Genomic DNA, 19,615 nt, shown 5'->3' with positions numbered 1-19,615 from the left:
AAAAAGAGAGGGAGAATCACAACATAAAGGAGGAAGCAGAGACTCAAAAGAGGGAGGGCTTGAGGTAGAGAAGCCAGATAAAGTACAGGATGCCTAGTTTTTAGTATGAGTATGTCCCATGTACATTTGGGAAATACTTGTACTAAAAAAAAAATTCACTGTTTATCTGAAATTCAAATTTTACTGGATGTCCTGTAATTTTATTTGCTAAATCTGGCAATGCTACCTTGAGGTCAGGACCTCACTGCCTGGACCAGACCGCACCTCTCCCACCCCCTGGGACTGAGCTAGCTCTCTCCAGACAGAGCCATTAAAAGCCACAAACTACTTTAAGGAAAACAAACAAATCCAAACCTGCCCTTCTGAAGAAGCTGCTTCAGGGCACTGAGCTACACACTATGGAACCAGGAACGCCCCCTACCCACATGGAGTTGCCAGGGCTCCTACCCAAAGACACGGGCACAATGACAGAACAAGGGGGACAAAACTGGGGTATAGTGTGCTCTAGCATCTTCCTGGACTGCAAATCTATTCCAGAGTTGCTTCCATCGCTCTGAAGACAGGAGAAAGTTTATGCCAGAGCTGAAAAACCCCAAACAAACCAACAACCTCAGCAGGTCCATAATCAAGAGCAGTGAAGAAGGCTAAAGGCAGGGAGAGGGAATCTGACAACACCCACCAGAGAATTCTCCCTTGGGGGCTCTGAAGAGTGAGCTGTGCTTTTGTGGAGGTTTCCTGATGCTCACTCCTAATGTAGGTCCTTGGGCATAATGATGTGAATGAAAGCAGACACTTCCTAGTGTCTCCGGATTCTGTACAAGAGCAGAGCTGCCCTCCGAGCAGCTAAGGACACATCCCCAGCCCCCCGAACTCGCTGCCGCTCACCAGTGTAACCGCAGCGCATGGAGGAAGGCCGAGAGGCCCTCCATGATCAGCAGGATGGCCACGGTCAGGGTGGCAAAGGCGGCGAAAATGAAGAACAGCGCCAGACCTCCTGCCAAGCTCTTCACGCTGAGGCCGATGTGGATCACCATGGTCCAAAGCACCTCAGACAGCTCTGGGGAATGCAGAGACAGGACATCCGGTTCAGTTTGGCAAGAGGTATTGTGGGCCTTCCAGTTTGCTCTGCTGTCCCTCACCTGAACTGTCTGCTGCACCCTGGCTCCCTGCAGCCTTAGGGGGACTACCATGCATAGCTAACCTGGCGAAGGCACTGGTCCTCCCATTTGGACGTTGTTCTCCCAGGATTCAGGAGTCTGAATAATTCCAGAACCCTTATGTTATTTCCACTCTACTTAAGCCCTACATCTGAGAGAGTGCCCAGAGAAGGGGAAAACCATAATTTTCGACCTGAGAGAAATACACTCACGTGCATGAGCAAGGCTGAGGGCCCAGAGCCGCAGGTAGGAGGCGGTGTTAGAGATGCAGCCCAGGCAGTACTCGATGGTGTGGATGGCCTGGTGGACCATGGTGTCCCCAAAGTCAAACTGTCATGGGAGGAAACCAGAGAGAAGATATGAGGCTGAGAGGGGATGTGTAGATGGTGCTGTGGCCACTTGGTGCTTTGGGCCTGGGTGTGAGCGCCAGGACTAACGGTTACATGGGCCAGGAACCCCCAACGCTGAACTCAGGTGGTGATTTCAGCTATGCTATCCCCAGAAATCTTGCCTGGCTTAGCCCCCAACTGGGACACCCCATTTCCCTTAATTCTCTACATTTTAATGACCTCCATCTTAATGAGATGATTCTCAACCCATTTGTTTTTTCTTCCCACTAGACTGTAAGCTCAAGAGTGGAATGTATGCCGAGTTAAGAGCGCTCAGAGAAATGGACTGTCTGGACGCGGGACTCGTAGGGCCCTGCTGCTGGGCCTCCTCCAGCTGACTTCCTCCTTACAGTGCCCGAGGGAAGCGCCCTGCTCTGAGTCAGGAGAGCAGAAGGGCTTTCCCCGGCCATGCTTCAGGTGACAGGCTATCAGGCCAGAGGCTGCCGAGACAACATTAAGCCTCTACAGCCACTCCACTTATTATTCTTACAACCTGCTGGGAGCAAGATAACTTTTTTTTTTTTTTGGTGGCTTCTGAGAAGATGACACAGGGAAATTCTGACAAAAGTTTTCCAAAATCCTCCAGTTGACTGAGACCACACTGAACATCTATTGTTTTTTTGTTTCTGTTTTTCTTACGCTCCCTTTCTCCCAGCTTTCCTTCCCACATCAAAAACCGTTTCCAGGGGCGCCTGGGTGGCTCAGTCGTTAAGCGTCTGCCTTCGGCTCAGGTCATGATCCCGGGGTCCTGGGATCGAGCCCCGCATCGGGCTCCTTGCTCCGCAGGAAGCCTGCTTCTCCCTCTCCCGCTCCCCCTGCTTGTGTTCCCTCTCTCGCTGTGTCTCTGTCAAATAAATAAATAAAATCTTTTAAAAAAACAAACAACGAAACTGTTTCCAGAATAAGGGGGTAGAGCTAGAACAAGCTTGCCGGAGTTCACATGCAGCCCGCTCCAAGCCGGGCTGGGAAGAATTACCGGCATCTCTACAGCGCGCCAGGCACACTTCCAGGCCTTCCCCCACCCTGCCAGGTGGAGCAATCAGCTGCCAAAGAACAGGAGGCGGGCCCTTCCTGGGCTCCTCCCACACAGCCCGCCCAGAACCCCAGAAGCACAGGGCCTCCCCGCCTGCCCTGCCTTCAGGTCAGAGTCTGTTTTTCACCAGTTTCTTTCAAGACTCACATGACCACTCCCAAAGGACACCAGAAGTGTTTTTGGAAATTGCATGAGGGCAGGACAAGAGAAGGACCTGGCTGGTAAAGTGCTAACAGCCCAGGCCTCAGGGGTGCGGCCAGGAGGGAGAGAGACCGGCTCCAACATGCCATCTTTGGGCGACTGCCTCAGTTTCCCTCACCTGACCATCTACATTCTGAGTATTTCTGGGCTTTTCTTCTGCAACAGGCTCTTCAAGCCTCCTAGTTACCCTAAAAACTCGTTACCCCAATCCCAACAACGCTGCTAAGAGCTCTTTCCCACCAGTGCTGGCTGTTGCCCCAGGGCCCGTGCTCAGAGGAAGGAAAGGTCCCTGCTCCCAGGAGCACTGGTCTCTGCTCCTAAGAGCTCCACGAAAGCAGGGACTGCTGTAGAACCAGGCCCCTTTCAGCAGTTTTATTCTACCCAGAGTTCTTCCCAGAAGAATGGAGAACACACACGGAGGAAGCCTCCCTTCTGGGTATTACACACACTCTCTGCACTTTCTCTTCTTCCCAACTTCCTGCTTTGTAACCTTGGGCAAGTTTTCATCTCTATATGATGGGGGAAGACTGTGGTGGGTGAGGAGTTAGGGTGAAATGCAGTCAAGCATTCAGGAGCCTGTATCACTGCCTCCGGAGTCAGCTGTGACTGAGGAGGGCAGCTGCAGACTCCCGGTCTACACACTCCTCCAGGTGCGCGGCCCATCCCCTCCTCACCTCCCGGGCCCTGCCCTCCACCCTCTCTGCCCCACAAACCCGACCTTCCCGGCACCCGCTCCCTTGCCTCCCAGATGTGAGGTCTAACACATTCTGTGTCCTGACTGAGCCCCTGCAGTGTCTCCCACTGTCACCTTTTCCTCCTCCCTCTGTAGACATTCGCCTGCCCTCGGTTTTCCTCCTACCTCCCTGGATGCTCCTTCCCAGTCTCCATCTTGGTTCTTCCTTAAATGCTGGAGTTCCAGCCTCAGCTCTTACACCTCTCCTGCAGCGCGGCCGCTCAGGGCTTAGAGGGCCACCCGTAGGAGTGACTCCCAGATGGACACCTTCATTTCCACGTTGACTGTTTCCAACTAGCCGTGCTACATCTCCTCCTAGTGTACCACAGGCGCTTCAAACTCAGTGCCGCCCAAACTCATTAATCACTCTCCTCTGACCCCACCGGGACCTACTTCTACTCCATGTCCCATGTCTAACAGCGTCATCACTAGGGCCCCAGGCACCCAGGCCTGGAAGTCAATCTTGAATCCTCACTCTCACTGCCTACATTCATTAAGGCCCTGGGACCTGTAGCTCTAACTTCCTTGATCTCATTATCCGTCCCTTCCTCTCCAACTCCCCTGCAAATGCCTCACTTCACTTCAAGCCTCCCAATTCTTTCATCACTCGTATCAGACTAGCTGGTCTCCATGCCTCCAGACTGTGACCTCTCCCCAATCCAATATCCCCTAGAACACCCCCACTAGAGCATTTCAGCAATGTCCTCTGACTGGCTCCTTGCTATCCAAACACTCTACCGCTGCGTACTTGTTTATCCCCAACACGTGATGGGCCCACACGCCTGTCTTTCCGATAACTATACACACTAATGGGTCTGCATTCCCACCCAGTCCCCACAGAGACTCCTGCTTGACTGGACTAAGTTAGCAACAATCTCCTCAGGGAATCACTTCCTGGTCTCCTCTTCTCCACCCCACCCCAGTGCTCGTCAGGTGCCCTCTTTCTGTGTTCCCACAGCATCCTGGGCACACCTTAATCACACCATCTGTCACCCAGACTGTTTCCTCAATTTGGCTGGGAGTTCCTTGGAGGCAAGGGCTATGCTTCTCTTCCTGCAGTTTCTGTAGCACCAGAGTGCTTGGCACATAGAGGGTGAATGAATGAATGAATGAATGAATGGGTGGGATAAAAGAATTAATGGATGGGAGGGTGGGTGGGATGAATGAACAGATGAATGGGTGGGTGGGATGGACAGATGGACAGATGGGTGAGCGGGATGACTGAATGGAGGATGGGTGGGTGGGATAAATGAAAACATGGACGGATAGAATGAGTACACGGATGGACAGGTGGGAAGACCACACCTGATGAGATGACACAGTAGGGAGAGGTGCCACTGACCCTTGCTGAATGGTTACAGCCTTTAAAGATTTCCCAGATGATCAAATGGCCTGGCTCTGGTTTGCAACTGGACTTAGCGCTCCGCAGGGAGAAGGACTACTGCTTCCACCAGGCTGGAATAATGGCCTACATGGGACATATAGGTTTTCACAGCCAAGCAAAAAGGGGAAGTTCTCGAAGAAGTAGGCTGGACTTAAAAAAAAAAGTTTTGTTTGAAATCTTCAAATAATTCTAACAGTTAATCTAAATCTGGCTATGGAGAACTAGACTGTACATGTGCCTGATAAAGATAAAATGTCATTATTATTTAGGAAGCCACGGGAAGCTGAACCCTAGAGGGAGCGGAGGGACAGAGACTAGGGAGGCTGAATTACAGTCCGTCTTGTGTGGTTGTCCAAAGACCCTGGGACTTGGCTTACAAATGAGGACCATTTTGACGATGACCATGGCACTGGGTGCTCAACTAGGAAGACACTTGGCAAGAACAGTGTTGTTAGGGGCTCCTAACACACACTCCCAGCCAGCCCTTCCAGGCAGCTCAACCAGTGACTATGATGAGCAGCTCACAGGAACACAGAGGCTCCTGGATGCCAGCAAAAGAGCCTCTCCAGCCTTCAGGAAGACAGAGCACGGTCTGTTTTTACACAGAACAGCACAGGTTTTCCTGTTCCCATCCCACTGCCCCTTTAGAGAGGACCAGGAGAGCCAGGAAAGGGAAGGGTTCATGGGTCTAGGTATTTTAGAGAAAAGTTTTGGGGAAAGATGCAAACAGTGCAGCAAGGCCTTTAAAAAACCCAATTTAAAATCTGTGTATTGCTAAATGAATTACTGCTGAGCTAGAAGGCCTTCTACTCCAAATGTGGCCTGAATAGACAACTTTGTTTCTATTATCTGGTATAATATGAACTCCTGTCACACAGATGGGATTTTCTCTGGGATACATCGGAGAGGCAAAGCCTCCTTTTTGAAAGCTGTCTCCCTCCCACCTGGGTCACAGGGAGGTAGATCTGACCTCAAGTGAGGGCCCAGCAATCCTCACTTCAAGTATCATCAAGCTGATGAGGACAGTAGAAAGAGGTTGGCTGCATCTCAGACAGGGAGGAAGGGTGAGCTTTACTCACAAGCTCTCCGAGGAGCAAGGAGGAAACAGCTACTCCCAGCGGCAGAGCTACCATACCAAACATAACACCACAGGAGAGGAAAGCAAAGACCACTGGGATTTAACCCCCAAGGGGGTCACCTCAAGAATGCCAAAGCAGACATTACTTGTAGTTCCTTTCAAGCCATTCTCAGAGGCATTAGATCAGCAAAGTCAATGATACAAAGACAGAGGTGACCGACATGAGATGCAGTTAATGGAGATGAGCTTTTTCAGAACACAGGTTCACGAACTGGTTAGAAATGGCCAGTGAGATGCGGGATGCACGGGTGGCATGTGTGGGCCCCCGGCTGCAGCAGGGTCGGCAGACGGATCACAAGGATGGCAAAGAGAAGCCCCAGATAAACATGAAGGCAAAGCCAGCTTGTTTCTTACCACTTCATCCTCGGTAGGCTTGTAAACACAAATTTACACTTAGTGGGAAGCCATGCCACACAGTCACAAGTCACAAGCACAAGGTTATTGACTGTTTCTCGGGAAAACTGTTAATGTTAAATGGGCCTCATGTGTTGGAGGCAGGCCTCCTCAGCATACACAGAAAGCAAACCCAGTGGGATTCAGAGCATTAAGATACGTATTTTTTAAAGGCACCCCAACCCTTATAATTTCTTTTTTAAAATGTCATACACATAGGGGACGTGGTCAGTCAGACTGAGAAGTTCAGTCACCTAGGTCCCCAACTCCCATTCTATTTGCTTCAAAAAGAATATAACAACAACAACAAAAGAATATAATGAATAGATGACATTCAAAAGTTCAGTTCAGAGGTTGGTGGTGTGAGTGGTCAGGCAAGGGGACTGGATTTTAAAAATCAGCTTGGAGGTGGTGGTTTAAGGAAAAGTCTAATTTGGCCTTATTACTTTTCACTCTCCCTGTAAAGAGTAGGCAAATAACATTTTTAAAAAGCTCAAATAATGTATCTGCAACAGGAGCACATTAGTGGGACAAGACTTTAAAAAGTACCCACGGTTACAGTTCCAACTGGAACCATTCCTGGAAGGGGCAAGGGATGAAGAAGCTGCCCTGAGGGGGCTGTGTTTCTGGTAACAAGAGCGGGGAAGCCTGGGCCCACTCTGCCCTTGGTCCCCAGGAGGACAGTCAGTCACTGAGATTGGCATGCAGAGTACTGCGGGCAACTCAGAATTCCACGAGTTGGGACAAGGGAACACAAGTGCCACGGGCACCCAGGGGGCACCTGGAGTTCACAGCAGGCCCGCTGGAAAAAGCTGTGCTGCCCGAAGAGGCCCAGAAGGCAGGCTGATCACTAGTATTAGCATTTTCATTTTTCAAGAAGACTGGAGGGAGGCCATTACCGCACACAAGACGAGGGCTGCCCCACAAGAGAAGGAGAGGAAGCCCATGCCACTGGATCTTACCTCTTCCGCGTCCTCTGAATGGGTGGAGAGCTGGTCATGCTGAATAATCTCAGCATCCTCCTCTGTCGGTCCGTTGCCCACCCTGATCCCACCAAAGTTGAGAGTTCCCTACACAGATGAACAGAAAGAGTAGAATTTGCCTGGGCTTTAATGTGACATTCTGTGAGGTGGGGAAGGGCGATGGTTAGTGCATACAAACCTCAGAAAAGCATATATTCTAACAACAAAATCAAAACCCGCTGATCCAACAGCTAAGTAAACACAAACCACTGTCCCCGCCCCAACCACCACCGGCCCAGCCCCAGCCCCTGCATTTACTACCTCAATCTGATCAGTTCTGCCTGCCACACCAGGATGCACCGACCTGGCCTCAGTCAAGGCTAATTGAGATGCCTGCTTGGACAAAAAGCTTCATATGAACAGACTCTTACAATGACTATAACTCTATCTGTAAAGCTGTCAGTGCTCTAAGTTTTTCTAGAACTCAAGATCAGACTTTCTAAGAGGGAGGGGAGCCAAATGACAATGGTGACTATAACCTGGTCGGATACACTTTCAACTGGAACCCAAGAGTTCCAGCAACTTCTCTCAGAAGCGGACCGGGTCTCTACCCAGGAACAAAGGACTTCCTAGATCAGGGAAGGGAAAAAAAGCTTAATGTGCATCAGCCTATGGCTAGAGAATATGGAGTTTAAAAAAAAAAAAAAGAAAGAAAGAAAAAGAAAAAGGCTCCTTTCCTTCAGTGGAGGACTCTGGAGTGTTAAAACAACTCTTTTACAGGCCTGTGGGCAGATGGTGATTGAGTGCTTGCTTCTTCCCGTTTCCCAGGCATTGTGTTCAACGGGTTCCCCAGAACCAGAATTTTTAAGTCAACCTGACTTGGAAAAGCTTGGCTTAATTGAGGCAAAAGGACTCTTTGAGTGCAAAAACCAGGCAGAACTGGGGTGAAGTCAGACAAATAGCAATGAGTGCTAATCTACCAGAGGGAAAAGGAGCTAAGAAACAGCCCCTAGGCCCACTTCTTGTGGTTTCTGATCAGGAAGCCCAAAGGAGGCAAGAGTTTAAAAACTGCTCTCCTGCAAAACGGCCTTCCGGGCAGCAGTACGCGATGTGCCAACAGGTTTGGTCAACTGCCCTGGGGTCCCCACTCACAGCTTCACCTTTTGGTGTGCACCTTCTACCACAGCTTATGGACTACCAGAACTCAGTGTCCGGGCAAAGTCTCTCTCTCCTTGTAGCAGGGGTTCTCCCGTGCTGGTCAGAGAACCAGCTGCATCAGAATCACCTTGAAATTAAATAGAGATTCTCAAATGCTACCTCCAGAAATTATACATTTAGTAGGTCTGGAGTGGGGCTTAGGAAATCTATGTTTAAAAAAAATATTTCCCCAAGTACAAACTATATAATCATTTTTACTGTCTATCAAAATTGAAAATGTAAGCACACGCAAAAAAATGCAAGTACCCTTTGAGACTTAGCAGTCCCACTGCTGGGAACATCTATGTTTATGAAATTTTATCAAGGTACACGGACTATGATATTCCCTGCATTCATATCTGTAAAAGCAAAGAATTGGGAACAACCAACACATCCATCAACAAGAGAGTGATTACACAATTTTAGCATATCCAACAGAATGTTCTATGGAATACTAGACAACTATAAAAGAGTGAAACAATCTCCCAGGATACACTAAAAATTTTAAAACCTAATAAATCAAGGGGCAGAAGAGTCAGTTTAAAACACAATTCCTAGTGTGTTTTAAACACATATACATATACATGTACAAACATATATACATATTTATATTAATGGATAATAGATATATGCAGAAAAAATTTGGAAGCAAAATTCCCTTGCCTTTGAGCAGGAGAAGGGGCCTGGGGAGAGGGGGTGCTTTCTCTTTCTATACTACTTGCATTCTCTAACCTATTGCTTTAATTTTACTTTTTTGTGTTTTTGTTTTAGTAGGGTTTTAGTAGCCCCAACATGGGGCTTGAACTCACAACCCTGAGATCAAGACATGAGCTGAGATCAAGAGCCAGACGCTTAACCGACTGAGTCACCCAGGTGTCCCCTAATTTTACTTTTCAATGTCAGTAGGGGATTGCCTAGGTCATGGAATTAGGGACCATCTTTATTACTTCTTTTGTTTTAATACCCTAAGAAACAAACAAATTTAAAGTTTACCAGGTGATTTTGATGTGTAGTCAGATTCGGGAAGCCCTGAGACCCTGGGCACCTCCAGGTCATGTGAACCTTACACCTGACAACCCTCAGAAGGTGGACTGCAAGTACAACAAAGGTCACTGGTGACAGGAGAGGACCCCAGCGTACCCTGACATGGGTTACAGGGTCCAGGCAGCCTTCAGGCTTTAAGGCTCCCAAAACAGAAGGTCATTTCTGAAACTTTCCCCAACCAGCAGAGTGAGGGGCAGACAGGTAAATAAATCACCTCCCCAGGCAGACACTAAGAAGTGTCCCTTCAGGACACAGGACATGAGAGTTATAGGAAGGGGGGAAGAGATATATACATCAGCAGAAAAAAGAAAAGAAAAAGGTAAACTGTGATATACCACTTATAGACAACCAAGAGGACATAGAACAGAACACAGATCAATGATCGTATCCTCAGCCCTTAGGGTCAAGAATCCAGGACCCTTGTTGTAAAATGACCATCCTGATACCTTCAGGCTGCTCTCTAGAACCAGATATTTCGCTAAAGAACCAGTGGGGCGAAGAAGACCCTATGAATGTGCAGCTTTCCAGACTGGGGACATTTAATTTGGGTAGTGTCACAGAAGAGGATACCAGAGTTAAAAGCATCAAGACTGATGCATCAGAAGCACATCATAAATATGCTAAGACTAGGAAAAAGAAGAGCACTGGGAAAGAATGTCGATAATGGTATAGTATGTGCTTTGTGGGTTTTTTTTTTTTTTTTTAAATTTCTCACAGGAAAGGAGAGAGTAAGTCCCTTTTTGAACATAATTAAAAGCAGCAACATTAAATTATCTTCTGATCCAAAATGTCAGCCCTTCTGATCCAAAATGTCAGAGACTCATTCTAGAAGGATGATTATGGCAGGTTTCTAAGTTTAAAATGATCAGAAACACCTAATGAAGGAAATAGTCATCCATCTGAATATTTCATTTTCTTTTAAAGGAGTATGATGCCGTTAGATCACACTAGTAACATGTGTGATCACTGCTGGTGAGATTTTAAACATCTTATTGATTACCTAGAATAGACTGGGCTAAGTTGGTAACAGTGCATTAAAAGAGTTTGGTTAAAAGATATTTTTAAGGGCAAATACTGAAATGCTTAACATTCAAAGTGCTGTTGCTGAATTATGAGTTGGTATTTAAAGAAGGAAAGATCCAAACAGATGACTTTGCTTACTGCATCAGATGCAGACGGTACATACGACCCACGCAGACTGGAGGTCTCAGTGGAGCAGCTGAGGACAGGAGGGCTTCTGAGTCTCTCACAACAGAGTAGACATGTATAAGGCCCCACTGGCAGGAGAGAAAGTCATAGCTAAAATGGACCAAATGTCCATGCGTCCCTCCAAAGCAGAAGCTTAAAGAGCAGGGAAATTAATTCAAGAATCACAGGAATGTTCTCACCCCATGCTGAAAAATCATCTAATATATGGTTACAAAAGACAGACATGAAAGTGGATGAGTCCAAGAGCTGCCATCTTGGATTAAGATAATGGGATTCTGAGAGGGTACAACAGTCAAACTGCTTCCATAGACATGACTGTACTTACAGTTTTTAATAGAAACTTAGTAGACCAATGGTAAAGATGACATTAGAATCTATTCATAAGAGGTGGAAATCTTTTGTCATTGTCTTTTTTTTTTTTTTTAAACATTTCTTTTACAGTTATGTACCCTTTCAGTGGAATTTTTTTTTTTAAGATTTTTATTTATTTATTTATTTGACAGAGAGAGAATGAGAGAGAGAGCACATGAGAGGGGTTCGGGTCAGAGGGAGAAGCAGACTCCCCGCCGAGCAGGGAGCCCGATGCAGGACTCGATCCCGGGACTCCAGGATCATGACCTGAGCCGAAGGCAGTCGCTTAACCAACTGAGCCACCCAGGCGCCCCTATCATTGTCTTAATGAGTAACAAGGATGTACTTCCCAAGAGCTCACATGTCCCATGCTCTCAATATAACTGAAAAGAATTCTGCTGCACTGTTTGCCACCTCTTTACACAAAATGTGATGGTTTGTCAGTTTTAATTCACTCACTGTTGCAGCCGCTGCTGCCTCTAGTCCCTGCTGGCTCGGGGTTGGGCTGACTGGGGCCTCCACAGGCTGCCCTTCCTGATAGTGAACGGAAGAGAAGAGGAAGGGAGAACGAAACAAAAGAGGGAAGGAGTGAGGGGGGAGACGGATGGAGGGTACATGGAAGGATGAAGATGGTCAGAAAAGGGAGAAGGAGGGTCTTGTAACTCAGCTGCTCTCAAAAAGGAATCATAATCTAACAGCCGTATGAGAGTCATGCAGTAAGATCTTTTGGGCTTTACTAGCCAGTGTGTTAAGTAAGCATTATTGCACAGCCAGAAATGAAAATTTGGCAACTTAAGTGTGTGTGTGTAGAATTCATAAGCACACATACATTAAGTAAACACAAGTGTATGTGCTGCTTTTTCAAAAGAAAAAAAAAAAAATCAATGTTCTTTAAACCAAATATTTTTTCCGGATGTCTTGATTGGTGAAAGTATCATGGTCTCATTTTAAAAGAAAATGTCTCAGCGTCAGCCTTGTGGTTGCCCAGGCAAACCACATGAGTGGGTTCACCCACCTGCAGCTCTTACAGCCCTGATTTGGCTGATGCTGCATCTAGGCAGGCCCAGACCTGGACTGTGCTAAGCACAGCATGAGCAAAGCATGACCAGGAAAGGTAGAAACTTATGACTTGTTTCCTCTACCTGAGCTACTCAAAGCTGAATCCAGATGTTCAAACAGCAAGTACATGGGTTTTTTTGTTTTTTGTTTTTTAAATTTCAGCAGGTCCAGTGCTCATGCTGGGATATGACACAAGTGCATTTTAAGAGCATATAGACTTATACACGATTCATTATATCTGGTGAGGAATTGCCTTGATCTCAAGGAAAAAAAAATCTAGTAACTTTCAGCAATAAAAGTACACCCACCAAATGCTTCCTCCTCAAATATTGATGGCGAAGGACCAGTGGTTTAAATAGTAGCATCCAAGGTACACACAGTAGCGCAACCACTACCAGGAAACACTGAATTCCTTTCTACAAAGTAAGGACAAGGCACATCACATTAATCAAACACACAGTTTCCAACTCCAGCACAAATTTCCCCCAAACAGTACTTTCTTACTGATCTAGGAATAACACTATCTAGCTTCTCAAAATAATTAGAAGATGTTGTGGCAAAGCCCAGGAATTGTCTCACAGGATGGGAGTTATAAATTCTACCCTTTGTGGACACAGGAATTACATTAGATCCTCTGAAGCTAAGGAGGATGGGCTGAGTTTAGGTCTGATGTATGGGCTGAAAACTAATACCACAGAAAGAGATTTTTAAAGGCTTTTCCAGAGTCACAGAAATATCTGGCTTCCTGATCTAGGGTAACCACCTAAGACAGTCCACCTCCGGGTTGACACACCTGTCCGGAATACAGCATCGAATTACTAGAGTCCCCGTAGGAAAAGAGAAACATGTTTATGAAATGGATCAGGAGGCTTGGCGCTTTCTCAGATGTATTAGCATTATAGGCTGTCCACTTGTAAAATATAAGGATAACCAAGTAGCCAAACAAAGAGGTCATGAAGATTATTTCAGGAATAAATCCAAAGTAGATATTCAGGGGCTTCTTGAAATAGCTAAAAAGGAAGAGAGAAAAAAAAATGTTAAAGGTGAATAGACCCAGGGGTGCCTGGCTGGCTCAGTCAGTGGAGCCTGGAACTCTTCCTGTCAGGGTTGTGTATTCAGGTCCCACGATGGGCATTGAGCTTACTTAAAAAAAAAAAAAAATGTTGAGCAGACACCCAGGGTCACCCTTACATGAAATGGAGTACTTACTAGATTTCCTACCTACAGCTCCCTCAATTCTGTCTTTATCACTTTAAGAAGTAACAGCCAGAAGCACTGGAGGCCAAAAGAGACAAGCAGGATTAACCATGACTTCCAAACTTTTGGACCTTGAACATCTTGGTACCACCCCCACCAATCTTTTCCCATGAGAAAGAGATTGGAAAATATAGTACATTCTGGAATCACAGTTCATAATTTTATATGAGTTACACATAAAAGAAAAAAAGTAACTCACTCATTTTGATGAAAATGACAAAAGGTTTTTCAAAGATCTTTACTGCAGTTGTGAATTGTTAAGGGACTAATATTAATTAAGCCTCATTTAAGAATATGAGATTTTTATAAAAGCACTTCTTTAACATAGAACGGGGTTCTGAGTTACTTATTCCTCCTCAAAGATGTCATGATTTCTTTAGGCAAAAGCATTACCTAAGCTATGCATGTTCTTGTGACATAAACAGAGCAACTCACGTATGGTTGAAGAGGCTCAAAGTGACTCCAAACATCATGTGGATGATGCCTAGGATAACAGATGTCTTCATTTTAAAGGAGTTGAGAAAGGTCAGTTTATTGGTAGCAATGTTCCAGATCTGTCACAACCCAAGGAAACAAAAAGGCATTACAGAGTTCGTGAATAGGATATTATTATTCACCTATTTTTTTTTTTAAAGTAAGCTCTACGTCCAACATGGGGCTAAAATCACGACCCTGAGATCAAGAGTTGCATGCTCCACCAGCTGAGCGAGCCAGGCTCTCCTATTCACCTATTTTTTAAAGCTTTTTTTTTAATTATGGAAAGTTCTAAACACAGACTTAAGTAGAGAGGACAGTATAACAAACTCACATTTACCTATGACCCAGGTGAACAATTACCTATTGACTCAAGGTCAATCTTATTTTATCATACAGACAACCTACTCCCCACCTCCGTAGTATTTGGAAGCAAAGTACAGATACCATATCATTTTAGCTGTAAATATTTCAGACTTTTTTTTAAAACATGACTATAATACTGTTATCACTCCCAAAAGCATTAACAATGATTCTTTAATATCATGAAACATATAGTCAGTATTTAAACTTCTCTGATTGTGCCCCAATTTTTTATTATTTATTTATTTTTAAAGATTTTATTTATTTATTTGAGAGAGAGAGAGTGAGAGAGAGAGCACAAGCCAGGGAGAGACGCAGAGGGAGAGGGAGAAGCAGACTCCCCGCTGATCAGGAAGCCCAATGTGGGGCTCGATCCCAGGACCCTGGGATCATGACCTGAGCCGAAGGCAGATGCTTAACCGACTGAGCCACCCAGGCACCCTGTGCCCCAATTTTTAAAAAACATAATTCATGGGGCACCTGGGTGGCTCAGTCGTTAAGTGTCTGCCTTCGGCTCAGGTCATGATCCCAGGGTCCTGGGATCGAGCCCCGCATCGGGCTCCCTACTCTGCAGGAAGCCTACTTCTCCCTCTCCCACTCCCCCTGCTTGTGTTCCCTCTCTCACTGTCTCTCTCTCTGTCAAATAAAATCTTAAAAAAATAAAAAAATAAAAAATAAATAAAAACATAATTCATTTATTCAAAGTAGAGTCCAGATCAGGTCTCTACGTTGACACAGCTCTTAAATATCTAATCTATAAATTCTCCCCCTACTCTCCTTTTTTTTTTAAAAGATTTTATTTATTTATTTGAGAGAGAGAGAATGAGACAGAGCAAGTACATGAGAGGGGGGAGGGTCAGAGGGAGAAGCAGACTCCCTGCCCAGCAGGGAGCCCGATGCGGGACTCGATCCAGGGACTCCAGGATCATGACCTGAGCCGAAGGCAGTCGCTTAACCAACTGAGCCACCCAGGCGCCCCCCTACTCTCCTTTTTTATTCTTTATAAAATATTTGAAGAAGCTGGGACATTTATTTTGTAGATGTTCCCACAGTCATTGTTTTGCTGATCATATCCCCATGGTGCTGTCGTTCCACCTATTTTTATTTTTTTTAATTTTACTTATTTATTTGGAAAATAATAATCTATTTGAAACAGGAAAAAGGTAAGAAAAAAAAGAAATGTAAAATTTTAGCCTGAAGGATAAACGAGTTGTGAGGAAACACCTGGAGCTCAATATATTATTTTCCCCTGGTGCTGGAGTTTTACAGGCCTGTGGGATCCATAAGCTTGTCATCCACCTGTTCGTCCAGTCTGTCTTCTGGGTGAGTTCCATCTATTTTTAAATATTAGTTGCCTTAAGCTTTGTCACCTGGGCCTGGACATCTGTAATATTTTCCACAGTTCTTCTGCCTCTACTTGACCATCAGATTACATTTCCTAAATCAATGCCTCTGATGTGGTCACTTCCCTGTGCCCAAACCTACCTTGCACCCCCACTGTCTTCTTTAGGATAAAGTGCAAACTCAGGAGCGTGATAAGCCAGGTCTTCCACCAGCTAGCCTGGCATCATTTTTTCTGAACCGACATCCTTGTGAGGAGCTCATCCTTGGTGACTTCTAACCTGACAACTTGTGGCTGGTTCTCTCTCAGCCCCAGTCTCCCCTGATACTCAGTTCTACAGGTCCAACTGCCTGATGGACATTTATACCTGTGCCTCCAACAGGCACTTCAAACTCAACACTTACCCTTAAGCATCAAATGAGATGCACACAAGACAACAACAAAACCAGAAAACTTTCTGTTAACTATAGAACACTATATAAAGTTACCTAATATTATTAGACTCTAAGCTACTTGAGGGCAGGAGCTACAACTTAAATTACGTGTTTCCCCCAGCAAGCACTATGCCTGCACACAACAGAGATTCAGTAAACATTTGTTAAATGCTTATGTGAAATGTTATTCAACCTCTCCAAGCCTTGGTCTCCTTATCTGTATGACAGGGATAGCAGTTTCAGGAGAAATCAAAACTGTTTCAGGGCAAATCAGATGTGCTGAGGGCAGATTACAGAGTACAGTGCTTGGCCCACAGTGACCATTTCACTAACATTTGCTTTTATAATAATCAAAATGAGTAACTTTGCATCTCCCTACCTCTATGCTTTTGTACACACTTCTCACCTGTAACAATCTGAAATATTTTTTAAAGGCCAAATTAATGCCCATTTTTTAAAGAACCTTGGTCTTTCTGGCTCATAATGATCTGTTTTTCCTCTGGAATTCTGTATTCCTTCCTGTCGAATGCTCATTCTTAAATTCCTCCCTCTATCCCCCCTTTAAGCACACAATACAAAAGATCTGATCACACTTTGCCTACTTTCTTTTTTTTTAATTCTGGGAAAAGTTTCTGTAAGTATGTAAAGAATAAAATGGAAATCTAAAAATCCATAGGAAAGAACTGCTTCTGCTTTGTTAACGTATCTGCTAAAAAATAAAACCCAAACTAAGTTAAACAGAAATAAACTGGGAAGGAGTCTTAAAAGTCAATCTTCCCAGGGTCAAACTTATTAGGCACCTCTGAAATAAAGAGTGCGGGAGAAATTATTCGGCTACCTAAGGCACTTGGGTTTCTTATGCTTTGGAAGTACTCTAGACAGACACACAAGGGCTCTCCAAAAATACTGCAACTGAAAACCAAATAACTCTCTTTAATTTAATTCTCTCACTTCAGGGTTGCATTTTAAAAATCTGGTGTTAGGGGCACCTGGGTGGCTCAGCTGGTTGGGCATCTGACTCTTGGTTTTGGCTCAAGTCATGATCTTGGGGTCCTGGGATCAAGCCCTACAATGGGCTCCGTGCTCAGCGCAGTCTGCTTGGGATTCTTTCCCTCTTCCCCTCCCTGCCCCTCTGCCCTTCCCCCTACACGCATGTGTGCATGCGCTCGCTCGCTCACTCTCTCAAATAAATAAGTAAATAAAATCTTAAAAAAAAAAAATCTGGTGTTAGACATAATAGGAAAGAAGTGCTCTTACTGGATCGATGCCAAAAGGGTATGGTCCACCAAAAACTCCAGGGACAGACGGGTTCAACTGCAGAACAGGGTTCCCCCGAAGCGTCTCCTCCCTACCATGTTAGAAGAAAAGTTCCATTTGTTTTTATCAAGAGAGGGAAACTGCTGGGGTCCAAAACTGATCCTAAAAGAAACTACTACAGCTGTCTTGTCTCTTCAATAAAAGAGGAAAGACTAGCATCTGATAATGAGAAGGGATCAGAAATAACAAAAGACCAAAACAAACAAACACACCTACATAACTAAGTAGGGAATTTGGGGAATCTGCTTTTAATTTACAAAAAGAAACAATGTGCCTAAATTTACAGTCTCAGTTTCCTCCTCCCTCCCTCCCTCCCTCCCTCTCTTTCTTTTTTCTCTTAAGTAGGCTCCACACCCAGCGTGGAGCCCAATATAGGGCTTGAACTCACGACCCCAAGATCAAGACCTGAGCTGAGATCAACAGTCAGATGCTTAACTGACTGGCCACCCAGGCGCCCCAGGCACTCAGTTTCTTGATAGTGCTGAAGGAATCACAAACACTTGCCAGGCTGGGGCATAAATAAGAGGGGACACTGCATTCTTCTGAAACAGAGACGCTGTCAGCCACTTCCTAAAGAAGTATAAGTTTATCTCTTGTCTGGAAAATCAGAGCTGAACAGAAAAGGAATAACCTGACTTTTAGCTTCTTTGCAACTTACGTCCAGTTATATAAAGTGAACATCGGCCGTACACTCCAGGATGACCCGAAGATATTAAGAGACTTGGAAAAGCAATCATTGTAGATGAGGCCAGTGTAGATGGAAAACACACCCATCAACAGAATAATGTACCGGCCGCTGAACACCGTGCTAAACATCTGGGAACCAGAAGAAAGAAGTCAATGAAACGTACTCCCTGTGGCTCAACATTATTGTTGTGACAACACTATTGAGAATATATGACCATTCTTCTCACACTAATTTACCCCACCCACCCCAGGTCAGAGAACCTCAAGGCCAAAATACAATGCTAACAAGAAATGACTCTCACAGCACATGACCGCTTTGGAGTTAAAATGAATGTAACGTCTCTACTCTTAAAACAGCCTCTGTAACTTCTATATAAATTCATGGATAGAAGACTTCCAGATCCCAATTTTATAATGAATGCTTGAGGAATTACAAAGTTTCGGTCCAACACACATGGAGCAAACATTACCTCATTCTCATTCTTCTGAGAGAGGATCCGGCTCTCCCTCAATACCATCCATACAGCAAATAGGGTCATCAAAACACCATGGCCAAAGTCCCCAAACATCACAGCAAACAGGAAAGGGAAAGTGATGATGGTATAGGGAGCTAAAAGGAACCAGAGGAAGAAAACAAAGTACAGAAAACCGCAACCACCAGCAGCAGATCACATTCCTCCTCATACTCTAAGATCAGTATGAGGGGACTTATTCCCTAGCTGTTGGTCAGATGGACTCCCAGAGAAAACCTTCCAGAGCAGGATCTGCACGTCCTCACAGAGCAGCTCTGATGGGATCTGGGCTACCGCTAGCATTTTAAACAAAGAACACAGAGAGTGAAGTTTTGTCCCTAGCCCTGGCTGGGCACTTCCTTTGTTCTTTGATTCTTTTTCTCTAAGCCCTGGAACACTGCTCCTTTGACAGGCTAGCTTTCTTCTCTTGTGCAGCAACCATTTCTCAGCTGAAAAAAGCTCCCAGGTAAGTGGGAGAAAGCCCAGAACTCAGAGCAAAGCCAGTCCTGCAGAAGACTCTAGCTAAAAACAAATTCTCAGACTCTTGATTTAATAATTAACTCTCCTGTTTTTCCTTTGGGAAACCTGCTTTGTGTCTAAAATGGTCAATAATTGCTATATTTTCTCTGTCTAACCTGGAATAGGGAAGCCATTTAAAAATATCAGCAATCTTGGAAAAAAACTTTTTGCTTAGAGTACTTCCTGCAAATGTGCTAGAGAAAGCCAGGTGTTTCATAGTTGTGAGGATAGACAAAAGAATCCAATCCACTGAGCTCACTCCTATAAAACCACCTCTCAAAGGAGTGCCACCAGCAATAAACCTCCCTCCCTGTGTCAAAATGGGCACCTCCTTACAGGAATTACACTAGAGCTGAGGTCTTGACAACATAGGTAATTTTATGCCAGCTACTCAAGAACATCTGAAGGGAGGCATTAGAAGAGACAAATAAACAAAATATAAAACTTCTAGAGGGAGAAG

At 45.1% G+C, this 19,615-nt stretch overlaps 1 protein-coding gene across 3 annotated transcripts in view; it reads right to left on the bottom strand.

Annotated features, from left to right (window-relative positions):
* ATP6V0A1 (ATPase H+ transporting V0 subunit a1) overlaps positions 1 to 19,615 on the bottom strand; it is a 62,574-nt gene that overhangs the window by 6,309 nt on the left and 36,650 nt on the right. For 2 of the 3 annotated variants that reach the window (XM_035027144.1, XM_035027145.1), the window contains exons 12-20: positions 18,595 to 18,734; positions 18,096 to 18,253; positions 17,378 to 17,468; positions 13,943 to 14,061; positions 13,044 to 13,260; positions 12,559 to 12,666; positions 7,391 to 7,498; positions 1,370 to 1,487; positions 886 to 1,057 (exon numbers count right to left, since the gene is read on the bottom strand). In XM_035027144.1, the coding sequence (XP_034883035.1) occupies positions 886 to 1,057; positions 1,370 to 1,487; positions 7,391 to 7,498; positions 12,559 to 12,666; positions 13,044 to 13,260; positions 13,943 to 14,061; positions 17,378 to 17,468; positions 18,096 to 18,253; positions 18,595 to 18,734 (1,231 nt within the window). Of the gene's footprint in view, positions 1 to 885; positions 1,058 to 1,369; positions 1,488 to 7,390; positions 7,499 to 11,650; positions 11,726 to 12,558; positions 12,667 to 13,043; positions 13,261 to 13,942; positions 14,062 to 17,377; positions 17,469 to 18,095; positions 18,254 to 18,594; positions 18,735 to 19,615 lie in introns of all 3 variants that reach the window. The other variant, XM_035027146.1, reaches the window with a different exon arrangement.

Source organism: Mirounga leonina, unplaced genomic scaffold (assembly GCF_011800145.1).
Source record: "Mirounga leonina isolate KUSES-001 unplaced genomic scaffold, KU_Mleo_1.0 Mir_200, whole genome shotgun sequence".
Taxonomy (NCBI): Eukaryota; Metazoa; Chordata; class Mammalia; order Carnivora; family Phocidae; genus Mirounga; species Mirounga leonina.
The sequence above is the reverse complement of the archived record's forward strand: the minus strand, read 5'-3'. Positions and strand labels throughout refer to the sequence as shown.